This window comes from Hydra vulgaris, chromosome 15, assembly GCF_038396675.1.
Source record: "Hydra vulgaris chromosome 15, alternate assembly HydraT2T_AEP".
NCBI classification, from domain to species: domain Eukaryota; kingdom Metazoa; phylum Cnidaria; class Hydrozoa; order Anthoathecata; family Hydridae; genus Hydra; species Hydra vulgaris.
In genome coordinates, this window is record NC_088934.1 from 8437878 (window position 1) to 8452712 (window position 14835).

Sequence of the window (14835 nt, forward strand, 5' to 3'; positions counted from 1 at the left end):
TTTTTGGAAATAAGATATTTAACTTAATCTTAGAACTTAAAGAATATATCCAAGAAAAACTTAGAAGACCTGCAATCTTAATTTATTTCAGCGAAATATTATTAGTGTTCGCGTGTCTGATAAAAATGTACAATTTAACAAAAATTTGTTGTCTAAAAACAAAACTGACAAAGTAAAGGATTTCTTTAAACGTATTTTTTTACCAAATCATGGTCTAACTTCCCAGGTCAAAGCAAGAATTACCATTTTTGGAAATTAGATAACAAACGAGAAATCGAAAGAATTAGTAAGCAAATTAAAAATGATCTTTTTTTAAAAATAAAGTAAAATTTATAAAAAAAAAAAAAAAACAAAAAAAAAAAACTGTCACTCGCTGGCTAATTAAAATTTTTATCTTCAGCCAAAAACTTGCCTGATGAATTTAACTAACAAATAATGTATATATTTATAATCTTCAAGCAAATAATCTGCTAAGTGAAGTAACTAAGAGCATGCGTTTGAAAACTTTCAGCGAAAAATTCCATTCTATCTCTTGTAGAATCAGAGTAATGTTTGCAGAGTTAATATACTCCAATAGTCGTACTTAGGTGACCATTCCACTCTCTTCATTTTGTCTGTCGAACACCCAAGAGTCGAAAACCTCTCTAGAAACAATAGAAATATATATGCAAATTGAAATTAAAGAAATTTTTATTTTTAAAACCTAATATTAATGAAACTTGTTTTTAATTAGGTTTTATATAAAGAATTGTTAAAAATCAACTTGATAATTAGCAACGTATCAAGGGCAATATATCCTATTATTTGTTATTGAAAAATAATTTTTTATCGTTCCGCAATTTAAAAAAAATACCAATATATCGCAATTAACTGTAGAGCAGTTATTATGTTGAAATATATTAATTCACAAGACTATAAAGTTGATTTTTGGGTCATTTATGCAACCTTTACCGATTCTAAATTTAGACAAGCATGATACAATTCAGTCTGACAGTATTTACCTTAATGAAAATATATAACGAACATATTAACGGGTTTAAAAATAAAAGCCGGCGACGGCAAAAATTGTGTCTTTATTTAAAGTACTAATACATTTACTATTTTACGAAATATAATTTGAAATTATAAATATATTACAAAATCTATAGCTATTAGCAATGATAAAAAAAATTGGAAAAAAACTTATTTAACTATATTAATATTAATATTAAAATAAAAACTTTTCTCAATCAAACGCTCAAACATTTTTTTATTACTTAAAAAATTGATGATTAAAAAAAAGAAAAAAAGGAAACGTTTGCTAATTACAAAGGCATAATTAAGTCGAAGTATTAAGTCGTTTTCAAATGCAATTCTGATCATAACGAACCTGCAGTAGAGGACAAGACATTCGTTACTGCAATATTGACCTCCGCGTTCTCGAGTTGTTTTAGCAACACTTCCACATGCAACTCGAATACAAAGACGAGGTGTCGGCGAAACACTCTGTAAAAAAATTAAACAAAAACACATTTACAACTTTGATAGTAAACATAAAAGTTCTATACAAATTACAAGTTCTATACAAAATAACCAGATAGTCAAAGAAACGGTAAAAGCAAATAAGTCATTTTCAAAAGAACTTTTACCATTTCAGATAGTTTAAAGTTATGAAGGTTACTTATTAGGATACTATTTTAAACAAAACTAATTTTCAGTAAAATAAATTGACATTGCCGTTTCACCGACGAAATGGCCTACCTAATAATTAAACTAAATTTTGAACGAAAATTAATGAAAAAAAAAAATAGTCAATACAGTTAAATTAATAAAACGTTATCGGAGAGATGACGAAACGTCATGTGAGTATTCGGAGAGATGACGAAATGTCACGTGAGTTATTTGCTAATAGTCTAAATCGCATTTCAAAATACTTTCTAAAGAAAGAATTTTTTTAGTCATACAAAAAATAACACAATCAAAATAAAACTCGACCATCTTTTTGCGAAATAACTTACTTTTTAACAAGGCCTCTAATCTGGATTAAAAGATAACCTGATTTATCCCGTTTTTTACAACAAAACTTTGTATTTTTCGTTTCCATTTCTTTCCAAAATAACAAGTGTAGTAATTAATATAGAAAAATATAAATTTTTATTTGTTATTGTTTTTTCCTGTTTATATTTAAATTTGAGTTCTATGAGAAGCTCTGACGTGAATTTGATATTGTTTATATAATATGTTACCTGGATACCATTGAAACTACTATATGGAAATCTCTGGAGTGAGTTGGATTTATAACAAAACATTAACTGTAAAGTATCGAAACTTATGTGATTTAAAAAATATAAATAATAAACAATGCAAAAATTCTAAACATCAAATATTAATTACAAATTATTGATTAAAAGGTAAAGAACCAAAGTAAAATAATCAAAGGTGAAGTAACTATGGTAAGATAACTCACATTATTAAAGCCAGTTTTACCGGGGTACCACAAATATATTTTTTAAGTATCTCTAAATTACAACGTTACTTCTTGTAATATTTAGCAAAGAACTATATTTAATAGTTGATTGCATTCAAAGTATTTAAAATTATCATTTTTATCCTTTACACCAATGTGGTTAACATAAAAATGTGATTTGAGATTTTTTTTGATTGAAGTTTTTTATGACCATGCAAAGTTTAAAACACGGTTTTTGAACACTTTTATTATTGTATGCACTACAAAACTTGTCAATAAACAAAAATTTATAACAGTAAAATTTTTTTTTTTTTTATTAAACTCCATGTACTCGGATATGTTTTAAAGGAAACTTTAGGGCCTTTTTTTTTTGTTCGTTAGGCTCCAATCATCATAATTTTTGCAAAAAACTTCCTTATTTGACACAATCAGAAATATGCAAAAGTTTGAAGTTTGCTTCACATCTGAAAGTTAACTATATTACTAACTAAAAAATAAGAACAGCCCCATTGCTGAATTTTGAACCTGAATGAAAACTTTTATTTGTAAGTAATTGTAGTTTACTTATAATAAAAATCGTTTTTGAAATTTAAATAAAGTGCTGGCAGCCAAAAATAGGCCAAAAAAGGATCAGCTGAGATTTTTTTCCCCTCCTATTATTAACAATGATTGTAATTAAGAATTTTAAACTGATTAAAAATTGTATAAAAACATAGGTCTATAAATTAATGGAAAATTTAATTTCAAATTTTACATTTAAAATTAAAAAAATATATTAAAATGCAACAAAACAGCGTTTTGGAAATTGTTTTTGAGACTTACAACAGAACTTAAGTAACTTCTTCTTAACATTAAAAAGAACTGATTTCTTTTAACCTTTTCTTTACCAGACCATGAAAAAAGGCTCAAAAAATTACCATTTCTTATTTTCCAACAATTTCTTATCGAAAAGAGATGATTTTTGTAAAAAATTTCAAGTTTAAAACTATTGCATTGGAAAAAAACTTTGTACTTCAAAGTAAAATAATATTTCTTAAATTTATGTTAATTTTATTTTTAATATAACATGAACTTTGCTATTAATGTTTTTTTATTTATTCAAGAGAAAAACAATGTTCATGTCACTATAATACCCGAAAAAATTAAGCTAACTTTTGTTATTGATAAGACTTTTTATTGGTTGCTCTGTGCTACTCTTCTATTTTGAAAAAAAAAAAAGATAAATTTTTTTGCTAAATCATCAAAAACTTTTCTCAGCTGAAAATGATAAATTAAAAGTAAAAACATCTTTTACCCGGAAAAAAAATATTTATGTGAAGAAAATGTGACTTATTTTAGGTGGTACTTAAAAGTACCGTCGGCAAAGAAAGGATTAACATCAATTTCTAATTTGGGATAATTTTTTGACTAATTAATTTACTAGAAGAATTTATAAACTAATATTTTGAATGATGAAAATAATTGCTACCATGTAATTTCTTTTTATATATAAATATAAACTAACAATAACAAGTTAGAAAACATTTGTCAGAGAAAATAAAATCCAGGCTGCATAATTATACAAAAATATATGAATGATAGCGAACGTGTTGCACGTAGATGTCGTGCTTTTATAATATTTTTCATATATATGAAAACGCTGATATTCATTCTTACACACATAGATAAAGTACAGGGCTCGAAATAGCCGCCGGACATAGGTCGGGTAAAAAACGACGTCCATCAGTCATTTTGTCCGACCATTATTTTGAGTACATTTATTTTATAATCAATTTAGTTAATCCAAAATTGTTAATAAATTCAGTATTGTATATAAAATTTATTTTTTCGAACATTTTATTTTTTATAAGCAACAGAAAATGAAGTTAAACACTCAGCTACGTTAATAAAATACGTCATTTTTTTGAGCTAATTCATTTTTTAAAAGAGGCCAAACATTAATTTTTTTTTAAATTAAGCAGCCCGGTTTTTACCTTTTATATTAAAACGTTGCAATTTATTATTAGTTCAAACTTATATTTCAGTATAATTTTCAATATAAATTTAAAATAATATAAATTTCAAACGAATATTTCAACTTTTAAAACCTTTTTAAATTTGTTTTACAAAAATTTTAACGTAATAGTTTTTTTACGTAACGTTTGTTTTTGCGCTGAAGTTTTTCCCTATGAAAAGTGTTTTTAAAAGTAAAGAAAAAGTTTGATAAGATTTATTAAAAAAATACATATATATATATAAAAGTAATTACGTATACTATTCTCTGATAATTTAAATACAATAGGATAATTGTAAACAGTTATTAGAATTAATTTGTTACTTTATTTAATAAAGTAATAAGTAAACTTAATAATCTATATATTTAATATAATTTTGATTTATAATAATTTACAAAGCATTTCGCTTAGTATAGTAATTTTTAAAAAACGTAGTATAAATATACTTTCCTTTTCAAATTTTAGTTTTTTGAGCGAAGATATTTTCTTTTTTGGAAAAACTTTAAAATTTTCTTGTTATTTTTAGCGCATTTTTAAAACGCCTAAGTTGTTAAATCAAACGGCCGTGGTCAAGTTGTTAACACAAAATATTTTAAGCATGGTCAGAAACAGCGTTCGATCACATTTCTTTCGGTTTTATCGAACATGACCGCCAAATTTGAGTATTTATCGTACAAATTGTCCGAACGAAAAAGCTCGTTTTTTCGAACCCTGTATACACACACACATATAAATTAGTGCATCAAATGCTTCCTACTTTAAAAAAAAAAAATCCGTGCCTATTCTAAAAATTTTCTATTGGTACTCACAAGTACAAGCAACTATGTTAAATTTTCCCAAAATTCCATTGGATTTAGATGCACCTCAAGCCTAAATGCCAAACTTTTTTTTTTTAAATATGTTTTGTTGGGTCTCAAAAGTAGCAAAATTATATAAATTTTAAAAATAATTATTATTTTGTAAAAAAAATTATTTTGTATTTTAAATTATAGCTGTATTATAATTGTATTTTAATTTTAATTGTATTTTATATTAAAAATTTTTATCAAAAAATAAAAAAGTAAGTTTCCTAATCTTGTTTCAATTGTTCAATGTTCAAAAGACTTATAATATAATCATATAATCAACTATAAGTCCTAAACTTATAATAATTGAATAAAATTTCAATATACAGGAAAACAAATAAATGATTTTGACATGATTCATATAAAAACATCTAATCAATATATAAATATCTTATCTGTTAAAACAAAAAATATGTATCTAAAAATGTGACTTTACAAAAATCAAAATGTCCCGTAAGTAACAGTGGAATTGCCCACTAATTTATATATATATATATATATATATATATATATATATATATATATATATATATATATATATATACATAAATATAATATTATATTGCTGTTTTACATATAGAAATATCATAACAATGATAATACTGTTTCTCTAATGTATAAGATCATAACCATTTTCTTTGCTTAACTGTAGCTTTTTCATGTCGCCTATAACACACCATCTCCAAGTTTCCAGCTTCTAATTCAAATATTTTTGTCTGAAACTCTTAACTCTGGACGCTAATAGGTGATCACCTGCAACTTTAAACCACCTTAATCTTCTATGTTGCACCCCCTCAGATACACTCACTATTAATCTCTATATAAGATCACCACTTCTTTTCTTGTTTTTAGAGTTGCACCGCTCATCCATCTGATTGTTGTCTTTTCAATTCTTTTCAAGTAGTGGACATCATTAGATGGACATCACCTTTATTGCATATGTTTCACTGCTATGCATCATTATAATCTGGACTCACATAGTGTATATCTTTTCTTTAATCTTTAATAAACTTCTTGCCGTTAGAAGTGGAGTAAACGGTAAGAAACAATAATTTTAAATGAATTCTATAGAATAGAGTGCTCAATGATCTTAAAAGAACAGAGCAATAAGATAGATAGTATTCGATATATATGTATATACATATATATCGAATGTTTAAATATTTAACAATGCTTAAGATATATATAGTGCTACTGTTAATATATCCAAATCAATAGCAAATTATTAGATTTAAAAACAAACAGGAAAACGTCAAGTTGAAATACTTTTTTCGTAATTCATTTAAGTTGTTGTTCCAAGGGAATTAAAATATTATGGGGAGTTAATTTGTTTCGCCAACAGGGGTTAATTTATTTCAAGCGGAGTTAATCTATTTTGAAATATATTAACTTCCCAGGTAATTTTTTACGCTATGGCAGTTAATTTATTTCATGACACTGGCTCTTTAATTTTTTTTGTGTGTGAATAACGCTTTTGTAGTTGATAAATGACATCAAACATAAAATACTCCAGTTAAAAACGTTATATTTGGATTTTCCATTTTGCAATTAATTTTTATGTAGATCAGGCATGTCAAACTAAAATCCTAACATGGGCTAAATAAACAAATTAAAATTTTAGGTGGGCCGCAAAAAAAAAAAAAAAATTTTTAAATTTTTTCCTTGAAGAAATCACACTTTCTATGAACTTTTTTAAAATAAAAACTGTAATTACAAAAAAAAACAAAAAAAACAATATAGAGATTGAAAATTCAAAAAAGCGATCGTTGAGAACGAAATAAAAATATATAAAATTAATTTGCAAAAAAACTAAATAACAAATTACATGTTGTGGGCTGTGAGTTTGACAGCCTTGATGTAGGTGAATGCCTTTATATATAACCATTTATAAAACATAAAACCACTGAATAAAATTAGCAAGCTTATTAAGTAAATGCTTTAAAAGTCTAATTTATATTTGATTTAAAAAAAAAAAAAAATTTGTGTTATAACTTAAACTTATGTAAATTTAAAAATTATGATACAAGTTTTGCTGATAAAATCTTAAAACCAAAATAACTATTTTTATTATATTTCATGGTAAATGAAAACAAAATATTATAATGGAAATAACAAGTCTCCAGTTAAACTAAAATCTTGTTTTTTAACAGGTTTTAATCTGTGAAATTGTGTAAATGGTTTAAAAAACTCTGCGGTAAGTACATTTATTATTAAAGGTGAGTTTCCAATTATCCATTTTTCTACAAGAACGGGAAAGGAAACGGAAAAATAATCACGTGAGCATGCACAGTTTTCCTTTGAACAAATTAAAACTTTTATTACACATGCTCATGTGATTATTTTTTCCTTTCCTTTCCTGTTCTCTTAGAAAAACGGATGAGTGGAAACTCGCCTTAAAACCAAATATTTTACAACAAAAAATATTAAACAGACTTATGAAATTAATATTAACCTCTCAACCGAAAATATAATGGCAAAACAACAAATGCTTTTTTGTTAATATCTCAATAAATAAATTGTTTTGGTTATTTTAATAAACTCAAAACTTATTTTCTGATGTTTATTTTCAAAACAAACATAATTTGTCTCGCCACATGGAAAACCCTTTTATAATAAATATACGCCTGCAAATAAAAAAAATTTGTACAAATAATGCCTTACCAGTAAATATAGAATAGAGTAATTCATAAACCATACCTTTAATGTCTTATTTATTTTATGACAAAAAAAAAATATCTTTAAATTGTATTTCCAAGAAATATTTGGATATCAAGAAAAAATTAAAATTTATAAAAATATTGGGAATTTCGGAAGAAGATAATTCCTGTGATTGATATGACAAAACCTGGCAACCTGTCAGTCTCTTTGGTCTACTGTGTCTAGTATGACCAAAAATAACATGATAAATTTTATTTTAATTCAAATCACATTTTCATGTTTACTTTCAATTGGTTCAAATTGCTAAAAACAAAATTCTCAAGTTTTTTTAAATACTACAAAATTTTAAATTTTCTTAGGTTTTTGTTTATTTTCATTAGGTGATGCTAGAAAAAATATACGAGTTATGAATGTAGTGCAAAGCACTAAAAACACCACTTATTGAGTTAGTTCTATATTTAAGATGCCACTGGATTTGATTCAAAATTAAAATCAGATTGTACCATTTTTTTAAATTATCAATGAAAAATTAAAAAATTTCATTAAAAAAAAGCTCAAATCCAAATTTTTAAATAAATTAATTTAAAATTTCGATAAGAAAAATTAATTTTTCCTAATCTATGGACAAAAATAAAATTTAATATATAGGCGTAATAAAAAATCTCTAAGCTAATTTCCTTGATGTTCTTGTTTCTAAGAGAAAAATAACTTACCACACCATTTTCTACGCTGGATTTTTTAGGTATTTTGAAAACAGGTTTTGATATAGGTGGGGATTTGGTATCAGAAAATCGTTCAACAAAATTGGACTGTTTTATAGTCTCTTCCACAGTACTATTATTAACTAGTCCTTCTGATACAGTTTCGACTTCCATTTTTACAGGTTTATTTGGTTGTATTTGTTTCCTTACAGCAAGTTTTTCTCTATTAATTTTTTCTTTAAGTTCAGCAGCTTTTTGTTTAATTCTAGATATGGTAGGATCATCTTCATCATCAACATCATCATCAGAGCTATCTGATGAAGGTAAGGATGGGGAAGAACCAATATCCTTTTCGGATTCAAAAGATTTATTTTTTACTCTAGTTTTATATTTATTTGCACCAACATCATCAACTGCACTTATTTCATCATTATTAAACTCTATTCTATTCATGTCCATATTTGTTTGCTCCATAAACTGATTGGCATTTCGATCAGATTCGGTCAATGATTTTTTTCTTGTCACCAGTATTTTGTTAGATTTTTTTCCTTTTCTTTTAAGCAAATTTACAGAAGTATCGCTGTTTGCTTCTTCACTAGGAGATGATACAGGTAATGAAGTAGCTGGACCTTCCTATAAAAATAAAAAGTATAAATACTAAACAAAACTGCTACAATATTTAGCAATTTTTTTTACAAATTTTAGTTTGCAAATAAGTTACCTTTGCAATTAATTCTTTATATTGTTTAAGCTTTTCAAAGTACTCATTTTTGTCTTTGTTATATTTATCATGGTATACCTGAAAAACAAAATAGAGTTTTAATGTTTGGATTACATCATCATCATCATCATCATCATCATCATCATCATCATCATCATCATCATCATCATCATCATCATCATCATCATCATCATCATCATCATCATCATCATCATCATTATCATCATTATCATCAGGTTAACTAAGTATACCAAAAACAGCAATGCTACCATAGTTTAATGTTAACGTAGCTATCTACATAAAAATTATTACTATCAATATCAATAACTCAAAATAGTCAGCAATTAATCATAAAGATAGCAACAGCATTTAAGTAAATTTAAAATTTACATGATGCATGATTAAAAAAAACAGTATAACCTAACATTTTATTATTAATGGAAAAAAATACATTTAATCAAAAAAGTATTTAAAATTAAAAAAATACATTTTTTTTATCTTCACTCAATGCCTCCCATAATTGCGCAACCATTTTTGACACCTCACCAAATCCAAGCTAAATAAAAAAAGTTAAACACATTCATAGTGTTGATTGAAGAAAATATTAAACTTAAAAAAAAACACAAAAACATAAAGAAAAATACAAAAAAATACAAATACAAATTGAAAATAAACTTTAGCTGATTATTAAAAAATAATCAAAAAATATTGTTTTAATTTATAAAAATTTGTCTGTTTAATTTTTGGGAAAAAATGATTTACATTTTTAAAAATTGTTCAAAAATCACATAACATAAGTGTCATGAAAACAATTTTAAATATTATAGCTTTAAATATTTATCAAGACAACTTTTAATTAGGTTTAAGGTTTCACTTTTAATGACAATATCAGGTAGTTGGTGGGACAATATCCGCATTGGTGAGACTATTAGTTAAAAATTGATGATGAAGACTGCAGCTTTTTACAATATCCCTCTTTTGAAATTATCTCAATACGCGTTAAGCTGATATAGGCCAAAATTAATTTTATTTAGATTAAATTTTTGAATATTTTGTATATTTGTATCAGGTCACCACTACGCATAATTTTTTGAGTGTGCTCAAGCCAATTTTAACTCTAGTTTGGTAATTTATTATTTTAAATTTGGGGTGTCATTTAGTGGCATAACGTTAAACCTTTTCAAGTGCATCAATCTTATTCTTAAGACTTAAAGCACATTGATTGAAAAGGACCCTTTAAAGAATCAAGTATCAGTAGCAAACCCAAAAAAGGTAATCTTTCAATAATGAAAGACAGGTAGCAAAACTAAAATAGGAAAATTTTCGATAATCAAGAGCTAGTAGCAAACCTTAAAAAATGGACTTTTTAATGATCAAAGGCCAATAACAAACTCTTAAAATAATTTTTCAAGCTTTTTTTAAAAATCTAGTCTTTTTTTAATTAATGCATTTAGAGGGTGCCTACCTACCAGCAACATCATAAAAAAGAGTGTTAAGTGAACCACCCTAATGACCTGCTTAATCACATTTAAAACCTTGAAAAATATTTTGATAAGATCTAAAAATTGGTATGCACAGTAATTGAGCAACACTGATTTGAAAATAATAGGTATGAAAGATGTAGTGTGGCCAATCAAGTTTTTGAACGAAAATATTGGAGAATACCAGAAACCCACCTTTTTTTTCCCCCAAGAATGTTCTTCATAAATAAAAATTAAAACAAAAACAAAAACATAGACCTACAAGAAATGACAACAAAAGTTGCACCAGAAGTAGTAGCCATCCTGAGGATGGCTAATCAGTATAAGAGAAACAGCAAGAATAATAAACTTTTTAAGAATATTAAACATTAAGAATATTAAACAAGAACTTTATCAAATGACCTGAAAATATTTAAAAGTACAGGTATCATATCAAAATGTCATTATTATTTATAAGGTTTACAAATCGTATTTGTATAAGCATGAATGCTTGTCAACCTGTCATTCAAATATACTGAACATAAATTGTTTTTCCTACTTTTAGATAATTGTCAAGTTTGTTTTAAAAATTGCTCAAAAATGACGCATTTACAACGCCATCTGGGAGGGAGTTCCATTTGCTGACTACTTGTAAGATGAAAAAGTTTTGACGAGAAGCTAGACAAGAACAAGGTTTTTCTAGTTTGAATGAATATCCTCTTGTAATAGAATTTATAATTGTTTTTGGAAAGATCGTTTAACAGTTGTAGCAGTTGTTTAGCAATTTATAGACGTTTATTAAATCTCCCCAGATTAGTCTGTATCTTATGGTTGTCATATTACTTTTTAATAGTCTTTAGGGATATGTAAGACTTTGTAATCCATGCAGGATCTTAAAAGAATTTTGTATTATTATTAAAAAATTTCTATAAGCTTTCTGCTATAAGCTTGTTTTTGTTGAAAAAATAAAATCAGAAAAATGCAGAGTGAAATACAATTACTTTATTGTACCAAAGTTGCAAGGTGGCAATAAAAGTGTTGATATTTGAGGCTGCATAAAGTTATTGAGTAGATGTGTAATATTTATACAGGCCGAATAAACCCACACATTAATATATAAAAAAGCTATATAGACACTTTTATACTAAAGAATGTGGTGCTATAAAACTGCATGATTTGCTAGAGCAATTCTTTATGATTGTAGAGTTAATGTCCCAAAATGCAAAGTCAGCACTTCAACATCATTAAGGAAAATGAAAAAAACTTCCAAGGATACCGCAGAAATTGCTAAATTAGATATAAAGAAGGTCGTGAAAAAAACCTATTACCCCTGTATAATTCATAATGACAGTAAGACTTTGTTTGAAATAAATCAGGAAAAAAGACTGAGAAACAAAAGATTAGCTGTGCTTGTTAACATCAAGAGAATGCCACATCTTTTTGGAGTACCTACCTAAAGTCTTCTTCATGTGAAGATATGAATATAGGAATCATGAAAATACTAGGAGAATATGACCTTATTTCAAAAGTATGTTGATAATGGCTTTGATACAACTTCAAGTAATATTAGTTTTAAAAAAGAATCACTTATGAGGATTGCAAGAGAGGTAGACAAATACCTTCTTTTACTAGCATGTAGGCATCATATCACAGAGCTTAGAATGATTCATTTCTGCAAAGAAGTGGTAAAAGAGAATAGTCTAGGGCCTGAAAATTCCTTATTCATAAAGTTTAAACATGTTTGAGGACCCTAAATTTAATTATGACAAAATAAAACTTACTTCTTTTGGTTGAAATACCGTGGAAAGAACAGTTGTGAAGAAAGCTGCAAGGCAAATTTTGGATTAATGTGAGACCAATATTACTAAAAAATGAAATACGAGGAATGACCGAAAGAGTTAGCTAAACTAACCATGCAGTCTTTATCCCCTTCTGCAAATTTCAAATTAAACAAAAATTGAAGCTGTTTATCATGCTAGGTTTTTAGGCAAGAGTTTATACCACCTTAAACTTTAGTTTTGTGCTGACATATGTGAAAGAAAATAATAATCTACTTGTAGATTTAAAACTAATTTGATTTTTTTGGATTGATTTGATGATTCGATTGAATTTTAAAATTTGATCGATTTAAAACTTGATTGATTTGATGATTTAAAACTAATCTGTATGTTCGTAGTATATTTTTACATAAGGTGGTATCTTCAAGCACATATAGCGATTCAATCTTCTGCTTTTGATCTTGATGCAATCTTTACATAAGGTGGTATCTTCAAGCACATATAGCGATTCAATCTTCTGCTTTTGATCTTGATGCAATCTTTACATAAGGTGGTATCTTCAAGCACATATAGCGATTCAATCTTCTGCTTTTGATCTTGATGCAATCTTTACATAAGGTGGTATCTTCAAGCACATATAGCGATTCAATCTTCTGCTTTTGATCTTGATGCAATCTTTACATAAGGTGGTATCTTCAAGCACATATAGCGATTCAATCTTCTGCTTTTGATCTTGATGCAATCTTTACATAAGGTGGTATCTTCAAGCACATATAGCGATTCAATCTTCTGCTTTTGATCTTGATGCAATCTTTACATAAGGTGGTATCTTCAAGCACATATAGCGATTCAATCTTCTGCTTTTGATCTTGATGCAATCTTTACATAAGGTGGTATCTTCAAGCACATATAGCGATTCAATCTTCTGCTTTTGATCTTGATGCAATCTTTACATAAGGTGGTATCTTCAAGCACATATAGCGATTCAATCTTCTGCTTTTGATCTTGATGCAATCTTTACATAAGGTGGTATCTTCAAGCACATATAGCGATTCAATCTTCTGCTTTTGATCTTGATGCAATCTTTACATAAGGTGGTATCTTCAAGCACATATAGCGATTCAATCTTCTGCTTTTGATCTTGATGCAATCTTTCAGATAAAAAAGTATAAAAAAGTTTGTTATAATCCTGATGCAGTTGACACTGTTAGCATCTCTTATAAGCATACATGGCAACAATTGCTGAAGCTTTACTATTCTTCCAAATGCCGGATCCATATTTGTTTAAACATAGAATATAAATAATAGAAACAATTATTGTCATGAATAAAATGAAGGTACCGATCCTCTCTCTTTTGGTTGATGAGTTTTTTTATTTAATTTTTTCATTGATTGGGTTAGGTGATAACCATGGAAAGGAAAGTGACAAAATCTGAAAATCAAAGTCTGAAATCACTCTCTAAACTAAAGAAAAACAAAATTGTAAACCATCAATATTATACTGCTTCATCAATTAAGACTCATCAGAAATAAATGTTCAAACTAATAAAACTTCAATTTATACCAATAATTAAATTACAGAAAGTCATAAATGTCTTGGCAACTGTAAGTTTTCACAGATTTATGGAATATGACACGATTACAAAAAAATTTGACCTATTTTTGTCAATGTATGTACACTCTGCAGTCAATAAAGCAAAAACAAAAAATAATAAAACAAATAAAATTGAATCTAAACAGTATAAAACATTTAAAAAAATCATTCTGCATTAAAAAAAAGAAAAAAGATATTCAAGTCAATTAAGTTTGCTGTCTTTAAAAAAGTATAAGCGGTAATTTAAAAAATGTTTCATTAGTAATTAGCTTAATGGTTTTAGCTTTTAGACAACACAGAAATGTTGAACAGTATTCAAGAGTAATTAAAAGTAATGTAATTTGTTGTCAAAAGATTTTTTTACCTTCCATATTTTCAAAGCCAACATTTTATATATACAATCCTTGGAATTGGGAAAATTGAGGTCGGCATCAGGTCATATAGAATATATATATATATACAGTGGGCAAAATAATTGTCCGTACATTAATGAAAAGTATCTATATTTGATCAAAACAACATTTAAAAGTATTTAGATAGTTGTAATTAAGAGTTTTTAAAGAAATATTATAATATTAAAGTAATTTTAAGTATATTAGTTAAAAATATATTAATATATGAAAAGTTATATAAGTTTA

The 14835-nt window shown here is 26.5% G+C and overlaps 1 protein-coding gene across 1 annotated transcript in view; it reads right to left on the bottom strand.

Moving 5' to 3' along the window:
* Nucleotides 1-283: 283 nt before the first annotated feature.
* LOC136072016 (uncharacterized) overlaps nt 284-14835 on the bottom strand; it is a 29071-nt gene continuing 14519 nt past the window's right edge. Inside the window, exons 6-10 of the mRNA XM_065819886.1 lie at nt 9853-9921; nt 9366-9443; nt 8657-9277; nt 1370-1485; nt 284-644 (exon numbers count right to left, since the gene is read on the bottom strand). Of these exons, the coding sequence (XP_065675958.1) occupies nt 584-644; nt 1370-1485; nt 8657-9277; nt 9366-9443; nt 9853-9921 (945 nt within the window). The 3' untranslated portion in view covers nt 284-583. The remainder of the gene's footprint in view (nt 645-1369; nt 1486-8656; nt 9278-9365; nt 9444-9852; nt 9922-14835) is intronic.